Genomic DNA, 14,903 nt, shown 5'->3' with positions numbered 1-14,903 from the left:
GCCTTTGAAATGGCTCTCTGCAGGCTAATTCTGGCAGCTGCGATGCTCAGCTCGACCTACGGAGCTGCAATTAGCAATATTACTCGGGTCCTCGACCTACCTCCTCGTTACCACAACAGGACCGTTAGCGTTGAGCATCTCTCGGTGGCGGGAAACCTCGATGGTTACAAGATGGTCACCCCGGCCGCCAAAAAGTCTACCGACTTTTGGTACTTTGATGTTGTTTCAAAGTCCTCTAACCAGACTCTGAATATTGTCTTCTTCAACTCAGGAGATTTTTCGCAGTACCCGCATCCTCTCGCTGCGCAGGTTTCGGGGGTGTACCCCAATGGTACAGACTTCTACTTCGAAGCTATGGCCGATGCTGGGGTTCATCTCACCAACGGGCCCCGAGGTATTGCTGGAGACTGGAAAGGCATTGGGAGCTTTAGTGGAACCTCGCTGGACAAGCCTGATGTTGAATACACGATCAACATCGACTCCAAGGACATGGGTATATATGGCAAGATCTCCTTCAAAGCCGTGAGTGACTTCCCCAATCCTACTCCTCACTGTTGTGCAATTTCAAGAGCCTGATGTTGGAGATTACAGATTGCTCCCGCCCATTACCCTTGCGACTTGAATGGCGCAGTTGGCGTCAGCGAGAATCTCTTGCCGGGACTGTACTGGGCTAACGCGGTCCCCGATGCCGAGACCGTTGTCGATCTCGCCGTCAAGGACACTGTTATCGCTTTCGATGACGGTATTGGTTACCACGACAAAAACTGGGGCAATCAGTCCATCATTGATGGTCCTCGTTACTGGGATTGGGGACACGCTCGCTTTGGTCCTTACTCTATCGTCTGGTACAACCTTCTCGACTACGATGGCAATGAGAGCAGACGTTCCTATGTTGCAAAGGATGGAGAGGTTCTCCTCGTCAGCTGCGACATGGCAAGCATGGAGGTTCGACAGAGGGGCGGAAAGGCAGCTTGGCCTCCTATCACTGGACTGCTTGAGACCGAAGGCCTATCTGTCAAGTACAACCTCACAAATGGCGACGTAATGGAGGTCGATATCACTACCCAGTTCATCGTCAGAGATGAGAAGGGCGCCTACCAACGCGCTAACGGTCTTGTCAAAGGCGGTATCATTGGACAAAAGATTTTCGAGGGTCGCGGTCATTACGAAGAGTTCATCTTTGGCATCGTTAATGACTACACTCCGCAGGTATAATACCAGCACGATGGCGTGTGAGGGACATTGAGCAGCCTATTGCATCATAAATTCTTCCCGACCAATCACACCGGCAACCCATCATTCCCAACGAGACGATTTCAGTAGCTTATGTCGTTTCACCCCGGCCGGAACGTTTCAGTGGTTACAAATTTGTATGTATAGTCTACATGTAAACACGAAGTCCCAGTTCTGTAGGCTGTACCCCATAGAAACTTTTGTTCACCAAATTTTGAGAGGTCATTGGGGCTTCGTTTCGTGGATGTCATGCCTTGGTTTCCAAGATCAGTTCCACAGTCCTTCCTCTTCAGAGACCCTATCTACAAACGCGCCATTTCCTAACGTATGGTCGTTTTCGATTCATCCTCTTATCCAGATCTCCCAATCTTGAAGCCCCCAGGAACTCTTGTCTGAAACGCGCCACTCGGGTCGTATTTGGCAGCAACTTCCCGTATGAATTCAACATTTTGTGGGCCATATCCTGCGAGAGCATCCTGTCGTGGACTAGCATAGTTGAGGTAGGCCAGGTCCATGTCGCCCCCGACGGACTTCGCAAATTTCTGTATCTTGTCCGACATCGAAGTCAAACAAGCCTCCGCCACCGCAAAGTCTGCGTCGTTCGTCAACACATACACACCACCCGTCCACATGATGGCATTTGACTTCAATCTTTCAAGACCAAGCATATTACCGCCGCGTTGTTTTGCGATATTTCCATGGTCCATTCCGACAGGCTGTAGAAAGACCATCGTTCCGAAGGCTTCCGGGCCGATGGAACTCTGGAGGGAGTTGACGAAGTCTTCGTGGAGCTTGGTGGAGTATTGAAGAATCTCTGGATCATTTTTGAACAACAGAGTCGCCGCAGCACTCCTAAGAGATAAAGATCAGTCTGACCGAAGGGTTCGGATATCAGCCAGACTTACAGTTGTCCGCCTTGGACTTTCGACCCTGCGGCAGTCTTGGCCACAGACTGCTTTACGGAAACATTGCGAATAGACTGAATGTCCCGCAGATTGTCAAACGCCGTTTCGACACCATTGTGCCCAGCAGTGTTGACATAGATGGCCGTGATCGTGATGTCAGGACCTGCCGTGCCGTTGTACTGGAGGAAAGTGACCAGTGCGTTATCAGCAAGCGACATGTCATGATCAGCAAACTTGATCAGCGTATCGGAGACCACGCCAGAAGCGGTTGCGGGCAGTATTCGGACCTCGTAGTGGATATCACGAGCAGGAAGGGCTTCCAGGTCAAACCTTGTGACGATGCCAAAGTTGGAGCCGCCACCCTTGAGCGCCTTCCATAAATCAGAGTTGCTGGTCTTGTTCGCATTGACGACGCTTCCGTTGGTGAGCACGACCTCGTAATTGAGGACAGAGTCACAGGCGAATCCATACTTGGGCGAGAAATAGGATGTGCCGCCGCCGAGAAGGAAGCCTCCCACTCCAACATCGCCATCGCGGCCACCGACCACGACAACGCCTTGATCGCCCAGACTAGCGTAGACATTCTCCCATCGCCCTCCGGAACCGAGCGTTGCGGTATTCGTTTCGGCGTCATAACGGGAGTAATTGAGCATGCTCAAATCGATAGTGACTCCATTCTGAATGTTGTTGTTCAACTGAAAGCCATGCCCCCCACTCCGGACTGCAATGTGCCAGTCTCCAGCGCCATTGCCAGCTTTTAGGAGCGTGGTCAAAGTGAGGGAAACTTCTTCAGTACTCTCGGGTAGCACAATGCACCATGGATGAAGCTGGGCATTCCGAGCCCACCAGGTTTGCACCTGTTTCTCGTACCCTGAATCGGTTGGCGATAAAACCCTATCACCTAAGCCGGCGGCGAGGAGCGCGTCACACTACAAGTATTAGTGAGATTCCCAACAGTGACTTGGAGGGTGCTTACAGGCGGAGTGCCCCCAACAAAGGTTTCCGTCGTGCTTATGTTAGCTGCTAAAGCCTCCAAGAGAGCCAACGACCCGATGAGGGTACAATGTTTCCAGAGATTGTAAATCATGGCAGATATGGTATGAGAACAATTAAAGATTATTGTTGAGAAAATGTGAATGTAGTCAATGGTACCTAGTTGTTGCTGTCAAGCTCGGCAGTTTATGATCATATTATTGAGACTGCTCGCCTTCTTAAATATAACTATCCCCCAAGGCACTTTCGCTGTCTTTGATGAACGCATGTTGAGCTGAGATCGCTACAATCCCGGGCCCTCGGGCCCTGTGAAGGTGAGAAGGCCCCGAAACAGCATGTTGGTCGTCGGAGTGAGATTAGAGCCTGATTAATGGAGTGGCCCGAACTAGTAACTATCATTAATACAAGAAGTCAGCGGTGTCTGCCGGCCGTTGCCGAAAGAAAACCATGCCCATTTGAGGGCTATCGCCACACGTTTTGATGCGCAATTGTGTGGCAGTGGCACATCCTGACCCAAATGGGAACTTTAGTCTTCCGGGGCCTCGGGCCCGGGGATGGTTGGAATTCAGGGCTACTACGCCTAGCGCTGACAGAGTGTGCGAATAGGACGCAGCGATAATGATAGCTGCCTAATGTCAGGAAGCTTTGCGTCGCCAGCCTGCCAAGCACAGGGTAAGACTCTTTGGATATGGGCTGTCTGCAAAGAGCTCGAGTCTGGAAGTACCTACACATGAGATGTCCGGAATGAAGACCGAAGAGGATGAGAGTCTTGGTCGATAGGAATCTGCAAGCATCCCAATACGATATCTTACTACCTACTGCGTGCACCCTTCTCAAAGACTAGTCACTGACTGCCTAACTGGCGCCTCTAATTATGCCACCCCGCCATGCCCGCCAAGTACTCATGGCCTTTGAGACCAGCGAAGAACAAAAGAAGAAAAGTCGCTACTTGTAGCACCTTCCCATTTATCGAGTCTAATTGCCTTTCGATTTTCTTTCTCAGTCTATTTCCCCGTCGACCGTGGAAGAGTCTGCCCTCACGTAGAAATTGTTGACTGCCTCGAATGGAGGCTTCCGGAGTCAGCAGCAAAAGGCCTGCGGTGAGTTCGCGTCACTCAAGACAATGACCGTTACCCATAGACATACTAAACACGCCATGGCCAGTGTGATAATTGCAAAGGCAGAAAGGTAAGTACTCAGTCCCCAGTGTCATCACATCATGAAAGCATCGCACAATGGGTTTTGACGAGAACGGGTAGACGAAATGCGACCGCGAAACGCCATGTTCAAGTTGTGTGGCCTCAAAACTCATATGTCGCCTGACGCATCGCTCAACCGAGAGACGACAGCGCGTCCTCATCTCGCCCCGCTATGATGAGGCCATAGAAAGTGTTGACCGCTCGCTGAAGGAAGTGTCGCAGGCCGTGCAGCAGCTACTCGAAATCAACCAGCAAAAGTCGAACTCATCACCACTCATCTCCCCAACATCCTTCATCGGCAATCACTCCCCCAACATTTCAGGACTATCTGAGGGATACAGAGGCGAATCTTCGTTTAGAGCACATGTCCACCGGGTCACGGATGCACTCAAGGATGCAGCTGCAGACCTGGAGTCGACCTTGGGCGACGATTCGGCGCTCTCTGCCACCGTGCAAATGATCGACCAGGCTACGGGCAGTGAAGAGAGTGGTCCCGCTCACATCGGCAACTCTCCATTGACCGTGCAAGCCCAGCATCCCGAGTTGGAGGGCAGGAGCCTTCCGTCAACTGAGCGCGTTCTGAAGCTCATTCGACTGTGTCAGACTGAAAAGCAGCGGTTTTTCATCGACGTCCCCGTGATTGACGAACAAGAGTTTGGTGAGTATTGCCAAAAAGTTTGCTTTGCTATCACCGACTTTTCTACTGTGGATTGGATCATTGTCAACGCCGGTTTGTTTTTCTTGCTCCAAGGACTCAAACGCCATCATTATGCCCTCGTCGACATCAACGAGTCAGACATCGAGGCGTACTCTCAACTCCTCAAGGCCAACCTTGAAGCTGCGATACAGTCTTTGAGACTTTGCAGCGACCCTTCTATACAAGCATGTCAAGCTTTAGCAGTCCTGGTAAGTCTCAAGTGATTGCCGCTGAAGCTCAATTCCCAGTACTGACGAAAAAGTACACGTTTTGTAACAAAGTAGGCCAAAGTACACTTGCATGGCAGCTCATATCGGCCGCGTCGAGAATGTGCATCGACCTCGGTTGGCATAGACTACCTAGCAATGAGCCACAGTTCTCAAAAAGGCGACAAGTGTTTTGGCATGTTTATGTCCACGACAAAAGCATGGCTTTTACAATGGGCAGGACACCGTCGATTCATCCCTATGATGTCTCCACTGAGCGGCCGTCCATTCCCAAAGACTGCGTTCCGGGTGTGCCAGTACAGTAAAGCATCCCTTCTTGCCTTTCCCCGGAACTGGTATGCTGACAGCACCTTCAGTCTTTATTCTGGATTCGTCGAGTACGCGTTTATTGTTGGCGATATGCACGTTGAGCTATTTTCTGCTTCAGCGCTTCGACAGCCACTAGAGACACGAAGCCAGAATGCCAAGTCGGTAGTTTCCAAATTGCTTGAAGTCAACACGCGTAACAAACAGGTGGGTTTGGGTGATCATGCTGTTTGAAAGGACTTGTCTAAATTCCGCAGTCTATCGGACATAACCCTCCCGACGACGATCTCTATAAGGCGCTTGCCGTGCTGCTCGACTTCATGATGTACGGTCTTGTTACGATAGCTTATCGTGTCATCCCATGCGATGAAGCAAGCGATAGTCCACTGAAATGCAGCAACGAATGCACGGAGGCTGCTCGAAGTGCCCTTCGTACAATTGTGAGGGCATTCGAATCCTGGGGCCATCTCAGAATCACTGGATGGACAATGCTCCTCAACATGTATGCTCACACATGACGCTGCTGTGATTCTTGATGCATATTTAATAACATTTCATTAGGATGTTCTCTCTAGTACCCTTTGCCAGCTTTGTAGTGCTCGCGGGACACACCGTGGCAACGGCGTCCGAAGAGGACCTAACACTCCTCTGCAGCGCAGTCTCTGCCATTGAACCCACATCAATCAGCTCGCCTTCAGCCAAGAAGCTGTACGATGTGTGTAAGACGTTCTATGAGCTCGCTAGCTTTGCTGCCAAGCGAAGATCCTTGATAAGCAAGAGGCCACCGCATACAGAGCAGGTGTATGGACAAGGGGAACTTGGGGATATTCCTTCTTTACCGGAGGTCAATTTCGCAGTACCTCCGTACGATCACATCATGGCTCCTCAAGACTGGGACGCCGTGATGAATGAGTTCGATCTGGGCACTGGAGCCAGCGCTATGGCTTCCTTTGTAGAACCTTACATACCTTTTGATGGTAGATTGCCCTGAAGCATCATGCAACACGTATTAGACCAATTTGCAATTCGAACCAAGGCTGGTTGATCTGTTTACTACGAAAGCAATTCAACTTAGAGCTTTGCGTTCACACCTGTGCCCTTGCAAGCTGCATCTACGCTAGCCATGACCTGAACCAGTCGATCATCCCGCAACCTTGGTACAACGACCTGAACACTCAGCGGCGTCCCTAGGTAGATCTTTCGGTCAATCTTCTTCTCGTCCCATAGCTCTCTGTTCCTCTCGTCCCAGCTACTCAGGATCTTTCCACCTTGTGGCCGACCAAGCTGCAGATCACTCTCCCTCACGTCTCGCACTGGTACTGTTCCTGCAGGATAGTCAAGCATCACCCAACTGCTAGTCAAACCGACAGCATTGTATCCTTCGACGGGCGGCACAGGGTGCGGCGCAACCGGACATATCACAGCATCCAGCTTCTCTCGCCTGCGACCGTGTTCATCGTTCTCGACCCACATCTTGAGCATCTCCCGCTCCAACGTTGCTCGTTGTGCTTGAAGCTGAGCAACTTGCGTAAGTGGCAGCGGCTTCCCCTTCTTGAATCGTGCTGCTGTCCAAGGGACTAGGGGCTCGCCTGTTGCTTCAATCATCTCGGCCATGGTGACGGAGCCGTCGACGCCCATGAGCTTGTTCATGACTGACTGTGCCTTGGTGAGTGCCGCGGGGCATGACAGCTCAACCACCTTCACACCGCGTGTGTGCGAAAGAGCTGAAGAGACCTCGTCCAGCATATGATCAAGAGGTGGATGAATGCTGCAATTTCCATCCGTGCGAAGAACGCCGATAACCAACTCCCCGTTCTTGCCGCAGCCCGAGATCGACGACACTCCCAAGCTGGAGGGCCACGATGCGGGCATGCAATCCTCGCCCCATAGAGCTGCCCGAGGGACGATCTCACGCAGGAGAGCATCTATGTCCTCAACACTACGGCCAATAGGGCCTGCAACAGCTTGCACGGAAGTGCGGCTCATACCGTCAATGCCAGTAAGAACTTGTCCGCCGTACGGAACGCGGCCAATGGAGGGCTTGAAGCCATAGACACCGTTACACATAGCAGGCACGCGGATGCTGCCACCAATATCGGTTCCGATTCCAATCATGGAACCCTTCATGGCCACGAGGACGCCCTCGCCGCCAGAGGATCCGCCAGCGGTGCACAGTCGGTTGATAGGATTCATGGTCCGGCCAAAAACGTTGTTGACGGAATCCAGACTTCCGAGAGTTTGCGGGATGTTGGTCTTGGCGATGATGACGCACCCCAAAGAGAGCAGGAGATCAACCAGCGGCGCATTGGAGGCTGCGGGCTTGTGGCACAGATATGCCAGCCCCATTGAGGTGTCGACGCCTGCAACGTTGAATGTGTCTTTTACGGAGACGGGGAGGCCGTGGAGGGGGCCGAGGGGGGCGCCGTGTTCGCGGAGGTAGTCATCGAGAAACTGAGCCCGGTTCAAGGCGGTCTCGAATAATGGTTCCGTCAAACAGTTTGTGAGTTGCTGCGCTATGGCACTTCGGTGGCAGAAGGCCTCGGTGACTTGTCTAGCTGAGAGTTTGCGCGTCCCTATGGCCTTGAGCAGAGTTGGAATCGTGTAAGTTTCGGTAATTGAGATTTCTGATTGAGACAAGAATTGGCGCGGCATGTCAAGAACTCTCTGTGGCCCGTCACCTGGTTGAGGGGGGTCATTCGGGATGGCCTTGATTGGGATGTGCCATTTTGATGAGATGCGCGCTGCTCTCTCAGCCTGTTTACGTCGTGCAATGGCCTTCCACGGGGCTTCTCGAGATTGAGAAGACATGCTTATGCAAGCTACGGGTTAAACACCTGGAATATGGCTCTGATTGACAACTTGCAGGCAGTCGACGGTTAGGTTGTGTGTTGTTAGATTTACTATCTCAGCATGCCCAACAGTAGGCGGGGCTGATAGTATACTGTCATCAGGACCTCGGCACTCCATCGACGCACAGAGGATGTTTCCCGCCGGCACTGGGGTGAACCACCAAGCTTCTGTGTTGTGTTACGTATGAGTAGACACAACGCGGGGAATGCCTAACAATTACCCCAACTACAAGATCTCTGTGCTAAGTACACTAACTATCCTGTCGGCGTTCACGGACCGCCCGGCCCTTGCGGGGTAATTTCCATTTATACTGACCATGGCCCGAGGAAACGGAAACCCGCGTTGCCCCGAGCTTGCGGCCCTCACGGTACGGAACGAATCTAACACGGCATTGAGATCCTGCAGGGCATGGATGTCGGTTTCAAGCAAACTGTGCAAACAGTGCGTCCATTAGCCCGGTCTAGGTTGGTTTCCGGGAATCTTGCGCAAGCAAACGATCTTGAAGCCCTCGGGGCATAATCCTAGAGGCTTGTACATGCTGTTCGTGCTATCGGGGATCAGATCCGCAGTCTTCGAAGGATACGTTCAGGGAGAAAATTGATAGAATCTTGTCCAGAGTGTCAAGTTCACGCCGTCATCCAGTCCGACACTGGCGAGGACACAGATCGTCCTGCTTGGTGTTCAATGGCCGATGATTTCCCTACCCAAGGTCTACCCGAGATACCTTTGTATCATCAACTCAATGAGCCTTGGAATACTGCAGAAAAGGATTGTCTTTCTGGGGGTTCCGAACTTTTCCCACATTGTTTCTATTGTTCTATCTCTTAGCTAGGCCAAGACTGTTTGTGGACGGGCGCGGCCCTGGAGTAGTTTGGGCACAAGTCCATACTGTGCGGAGAGGGAATAATTCCAATCCGCCAACATCAGACCGCTAGCCTTTAAACTAATTCCTCCCTTGCGAGCTCTGTGAATGCCCATCCTCCTCAACAATACCCCCACAACGGTCCTGATCGCAACATGTTGTACAAGTGACCTGTGTTCGATCCAATAACCTGGGATTGTCCTGCTACCTTATCTTACCTACTAAGTTGACGAATCTGTGATGGATACCGCATACACAAAGGCAAACAGCAAGGTTGGCAACATGGCTGCAAAGTCTCAAATCGTCACATCAAGCCACCCGTCCAGAAGGAATTATGTGTAACCCTCCTGTCTGCTCGAAGATATCTGTCAAATATAGAGGGTGCCGCGGGAGTGGCGCCTGCTACCTATTGTCACCTGTGGACCGTGGCGGGCTGAATCCAGCCAAGTGACTGCCTGCATGAGAGTGTCACAGTGCATCCATCCCGTGGGAGCATGGATTCTTCCTCACCTGCGGCAAAGCCAACCTGCTGGTCCAATCAAACCCATCGCATCCTGAACGACCATGTTGCCGCTTCCAACGACATTGAGCAAACAAAAGGTCAGCCCAATCCCATGCGGCATCACAACGGAGTCCCACATATTGCCCTACCATCCTTGGGGGCCATCTCCGAAGCTGTGTGCAGAATCCCGACCCCCAAAACTCGGAGGCTCAGCGTTGGGGTTGGTGCCGTAGTCGAAAGCTCGCCACGTCTCGAGTGGTAACTGTGTATGCTCTTTTCCGAGTACACATGCAAGTCAAGTCACCGTCCGTCTCCATTGAATGCCGGCGGTAGACTCGGCGGTGCGGCGGCTCAGCGCTTGACGTTGCCTTCACCAAAGCTACCCCACCAAGCAAACAAACCGGGCGTCAAATTGCGATCGATGATATCCTGGAAGACAAGTCAAGTTGAGGGATCTCCGGCTTGGATTGATATCATCATTCCCTCGAACAAACGAAATGCACGGATCCACCGAGTATCGAGAAGCATGCAATCCGGGCCGCAAGCCACCTTGGAGTCGGAGAAGCGCCATGATAAGTGATATATGTCTTTCTGCGGCGGTCGCGCCGTAAAGATGGACATTGTTTGCTGAAGAGTTGCCAAAAGAAGGTATCACCCGCGGCAAGGGTATTCTGCCACAATCCTCTCAGCCAAGTCTTCATGTTCACAACCAACACGAGCTGCGTGACGAGGGGCCAAAATCAAGGCAGCGGGCAATAACAGCCCCCAATGACACTCTGAAACCTTCCGCGATCATGTAAATAGATGGCTATTCGCGCGATTACCAGCTGTTATTTGATATGTCGAAACTTCGATGTGATAATGGGTCTCTGGCTCTTTGAGACATTGAATGATGTTATAAGAAAAACCAAAGATCCTCTGGATCATGGATGTTCTCTTTCCTCTTTCTGAATGACGTAGAAGCTTTGGTTTGACACTCATCAAGGCTCTGATCATGTTTACCTTAGTGCTCGGAGAAGCTTGTTTGAGCGGCGCGGGACGAGATGCCCTCGCCAAGTCCGCATGCTCTGTTTTAATCTTGAGCACTCCCTTCCTTCTCACTTATCTTCTCACCTCTATCCGATTTCTCTGGAAGAATCAACATTACGAGAAGCTAGGAAATAGGCGGCTTGTCATACCTCCATACTTTGTTCCCGGACTTGGCCACGCCTATGCGATTCTCTTCAACGCCGAGAAATTCCTTCGTCCTCTACAGTATGTGACATGATGGAAATCCACCTCAGATTTATGCTTGCTGATACCAGCCTTAGGTCTCGCCTACATAATACCGTTATATCCCTCTCAGTACCTGGAAGTTCGCTTTGCTATGTCCTTCCCGGTGAAGGCGTGCGGTCACTCTTCAAGGGGCCTCGAGACCTCGTCCCAGTACCTGGGATCTTCGATGCCTTGACAATCTTCTTCGGCTTGGAAGCGGTGGACTATCATGTGTTCGACCACGATCACATCTCGGCATTCGAGACGCGTGACGAAGCAGGACTCACAACTTCTCATCCGGACGCATCCCGAAGAATCATGGAACATCAACGAAAAGACTTCATCACCTTCTTGAACGGGGAGAATCTGAGGCTTGTGATGGATAGATTCTCTTCCAACTTCAGTCAACGACTCTGCCCAAAGAACGCTTCTGTTCCTAACCAAGATCCCGTCGCCATCCCTGATTTGTACAAGTTCGTTCGCGACACCATTTTCCGTGCGGAAGTCGAGGCGCTGTATGGGAAGCACATCTTCAGGCTTTGCCAATCATTTTGTGAAGACTTTTGGGCTTTTTACGATGCGTTCCCTATTGTCTCACGTGGGAGCCCACGATGGATGTATCCGTCCCAGTACCGTAGGCGTGACCGGGTAATCAGGAGTCTGAGCAAGTGGAGAGACTGGTGCAACTCTAACAGTAACAATGATGATGCGGAACCGGGTGATGCTGAATCTGATCCTATCTGGGGCACCCGCTACGTGAGGAACATGGTCCGGCGCTATGAGAATCTCGGGTTCTCGAATGCCGGAACTTCGAGCGTCATCCTGGGCTTCTTATTTGTGTAAGTCCACTTACTCCCAATCTTTGCAAGTTGGAGGTGGACCTGGTCTAATATCATCATACAGAACAACTGCAAACACCATTCCAGCCGCCTGCTGGATGATGCTGCATGCTCTCCTGGACGCAACTCTTACGTCCAGATTAAGACACGAGTTAGACATTAGAAACGACAGCAAGGCAGCATCACTAGACTGCACAGCATTGTCATCGGCTCCGCTACTGAACTCAGTCTATCGAGAAACATTAAGACTTCACGTTGCCGGCGCTATCGGCCGCAAATCGGTCGGTGCCGGTCTCCGTCTCCACGGGGATTCCTTCTCCACTTTACCATCGGGGACCACCGCCTTATCAGCAAGCTGGCTCGGCGGCCTCGACGGAGCCATCTGGAACACGGGCCGGACCATCAACGGGGTCAAAGAGCACTCTCTTGATTCCTTCTGGCCAGAGCGGTTCCTCGAGTACCCCGATGATCCGACAAGCGGTCCGCTTCGGAAGTCTGACTTGGTGATGCACAACTACACTGTATCGGAGAAGTACGATGATTCCAAGGCTAAACTGTCGAATCCATCAGCGCTGCGAGGGCACTTTTTCCCCTTTGGAGGAGGCGCTTGGAGGTGTCCGGGCGAGACATTGGCAAAGAATACTATTCTTGTCTCCGTCTTTCTCATTCTAAGGGACTTTGACGTGGAGATTTTGGATCCGGCGGATGCGGCCAAGGCTCGGTCACATCATCGAGCTATGCCATTTGGATCGCATGCATTTGATAGAGAGGTACCGGTGAGGATTCGCCCGCGATGTTGAGGGAAGCATACTTTAGAACATAAGTGGAGTTTAGCATTTTCTTGATGTAAGTCGGCTCTTACTCTTAGTAAATAGTCCGCATGAGCTAAATCATAAGATAGACGTACATATGATACAAATGAAGTAGAAATAGCTTAGTCTTGTGTTTGATACAGCATGGAGTTTTCTCACAATTCGTTGAATGTCAGTTGCCGATCTGCTGCAAATACGAGTTCTCAAAGAGCTTGGTAAACGCAGCAATTTCGAGAGATTTCCTTATCGGCCCACCCCCTTCATCGAAGTTGACTCTTCAACGTTGAACCTTGACAATGAGGACATTTCCCGTGGAAAATCCCCTTCAAATTGAACTAAAAGCTCCACTCATCTCCTAAAATCGGAGTTAGCCCCTGGCAAGAGGAGTTCTATTTCCCCTCATATTACCGAGTCAAGATAAGGATTCTCCCCTGAAAGGTTCAATACAAACACCAGTTCATCCGAAGTTTTCCAACCCGCCGTTCACTCATGAACTTGGCTCAAGACAGTTTCTGAGTGGCAAGCCTCATCAGCCATGGTCTCAGCGTTCATCGCGAGAGTCGCTGCCGCCGCGCTGGCCATACTGCCGGCGTTGGCAGCGCGCAAAAACATTATCATCGATACTGACATCTTCAGTGACTGCGAGTCAGTGCCACCCATGTCCCCCCAAGCATCACCAAACACCCAGGCTCTAACATCACAACAGTGATACCGGCGCCCTTCTCCTCGCGGCAACCTCACCAGACGTGAATCTCCTCGGTGTCAACGTCAACTACCCTTCAACATACTCCGTAACGGCAACCTCGGCAATCCTCGCTCACTATGGCCTCGGAGATGTCCCCATCGGCGCACGCAGGCCAATGACAGATGAGCCTTTCTTCGACACCTTCGCCTACGACCTAGGCGAGTACGCGAGCAAGATCTCATACCACTACTCGGGCGGCTCGCTCCCCTTTGGCCAGGCCGAAAACGCCTCGGACGCGGTGACGCTCTACCGCAAGATCCTCGCCGGGGCCGACGAGCCCGTGACCATTGTCTCCATCGGCTTCTTCGAGAACCTCTCCGCGCTCTTAAACTCCACCGCCGACGCTATCTCTAACCTCACGGGCCCCGCGTTGATTGCAAGCAAGGTCTTGGAGCTGGTTGTCATGGGCGGTGAGTACCCGTCCGGTCGTGAGTTCAACTTCTTTGGCGATAACCCTTCACACACGGCGCACGTCGTGAACAACTGGAAGGGGCGCGTGGTTTTCTGCGGCACTGAGGTTGGCTCAATCGTGCTGTCCGGAGCGAAGCTGCTCGCCGAGGGTCCCGTATCGGATCCGGTCCGGCAAGCTTACATTTACTACAACTTTTATCGGCCCCGGCAGTCGTGGGATCCACTGACGGTGTTGTATGCTATGCAAGGTCTCGGGGACATCTTTGAATACGGTAACAAGTACGGGCGCAACTTTGTCCATGCCAATGGGTCGAATGAGTGGGTCTATGATTGGAATGTCACTAATCAGCACTGGTTGAACCTCAAGGTGGACAATACCACGGCGGCGGCGGCGCTGGACAAGTTGTACTTGGAGGGAGCGTGGTCGGTGGTGAACGAGACATCTGCATGAAGGACCTCTACCGTTGCTCTCACTTTGGAGGGCCAACTATTCGAGTGAATCTAAGCTTAATATTTGGCGTTGATAACGCTGCATACCGGCTCTTTCACGTGTGCTTCGTGCGCTGAGTCTCGACGGACTCCATTAGTCAACCCCTCGACCGAATGCGAGCCTTGGTAATCCTCCCGATATCTCACCACACTTTGATCGCGGTGAAATCTCTTTCTTCCGCACTCTCAGTATCGGCCACCATCCCGGTCACGCCAACTGAAGCAACACTGTACGCAGTATGCGCCAAGATCACGTTGCATTCGCGCCAGCGACGGTAACAAGGGGGTTATGCAGGATACCACCTTCCTTATGCCCCTCGCTCCCCGTTGATGGACTTCCGGATTTCCTTGCTGATTCCATCTGAACTGCTGCAACAAGACCGTTGAATGCTGCGGCACAGACAAGGTTCATTACCAGAATCGACAAGTTCCGTGTTCGTGACGAGGGGATCCATCCGCTGCAACCGTGAGAAGATCACAGTATGGCCCTCAATCTTTGGCGCTCTTATCTTGCTCAATTGCTCTCAGTAATCTCGTGTTGCCCCGCACTCTCGAGTCGCTTCATCTATCCGAATGTCA

The 14,903-nt window shown here is 51.9% G+C and overlaps 5 protein-coding genes across 5 annotated transcripts; 3 read left to right on the top strand and 2 right to left on the bottom strand.

Annotated features, from left to right (window-relative positions):
- Window positions 1-9: 9 nt before the first annotated feature.
- On the top strand, window positions 10-1,215 carry CPAR01_04604 (uncharacterized protein; the record flags this gene model as incomplete). Its single annotated transcript, XM_060488884.1, has 2 exons — window positions 10-522; window positions 592-1,215. 2 exons carry the CDS (start codon window positions 10-12, stop codon window positions 1,213-1,215), a joined length of 1,137 nt encoding a protein of 378 aa, XP_060353090.1.
- Window positions 1,216-1,583: 368 nt separating this feature from the next.
- Window positions 1,584-3,225, bottom strand: CPAR01_04603 (FAD binding domain-containing protein; the record flags this gene model as incomplete). The annotated part of the gene is made up of 3 exons (XM_060488883.1): window positions 1,584-2,085; window positions 2,139-3,067; window positions 3,115-3,225. The coding sequence occupies 3 exons, from the start codon at window positions 3,223-3,225 to the stop codon at window positions 1,584-1,586; spliced, it is 1,542 nt and encodes a 513-aa protein (XP_060353089.1).
- Window positions 3,226-4,195: 970 nt separating this feature from the next.
- On the top strand, window positions 4,196-6,551 carry CPAR01_04602 (uncharacterized protein; the record flags this gene model as incomplete). Its single annotated transcript, XM_060488882.1, has 6 exons — window positions 4,196-4,231; window positions 4,391-5,236; window positions 5,290-5,555; window positions 5,611-5,767; window positions 5,818-6,062; window positions 6,122-6,551. 6 exons carry the CDS (start codon window positions 4,196-4,198, stop codon window positions 6,549-6,551), a joined length of 1,980 nt encoding a protein of 659 aa, XP_060353088.1.
- An 80-nt stretch (window positions 6,552-6,631) lies between these two features.
- On the bottom strand, window positions 6,632-8,368 carry CPAR01_04601 (amidase; the record flags this gene model as incomplete). Its single annotated transcript, XM_060488881.1, has 1 exon — window positions 6,632-8,368. The coding sequence occupies one exon, from the start codon at window positions 8,366-8,368 to the stop codon at window positions 6,632-6,634; it is 1,737 nt and encodes a 578-aa protein (XP_060353087.1).
- A 2,400-nt stretch (window positions 8,369-10,768) lies between these two features.
- CPAR01_04600 (uncharacterized protein) lies at window positions 10,769-14,286 on the top strand (the record flags this gene model as incomplete). The annotated part of the gene is made up of 5 exons (XM_060488880.1): window positions 10,769-11,028; window positions 11,085-11,867; window positions 11,932-12,637; window positions 13,185-13,324; window positions 13,386-14,286. The coding sequence occupies 5 exons, from the start codon at window positions 10,769-10,771 to the stop codon at window positions 14,284-14,286; spliced, it is 2,790 nt and encodes a 929-aa protein (XP_060353086.1).
- Window positions 14,287-14,903: the final 617 nt, after the last annotated feature.

This window comes from Colletotrichum paranaense (genome assembly GCF_030867605.1).
Source record: "Colletotrichum paranaense strain IMI 384185 chromosome Unknown Scaffold_3.1, whole genome shotgun sequence".
Lineage (NCBI taxonomy): Eukaryota > Fungi > Ascomycota > Sordariomycetes > Glomerellales > Glomerellaceae > Colletotrichum > Colletotrichum paranaense.
The sequence above is the reverse complement of the archived record's forward strand: the minus strand, read 5'-3'. Positions and strand labels throughout refer to the sequence as shown.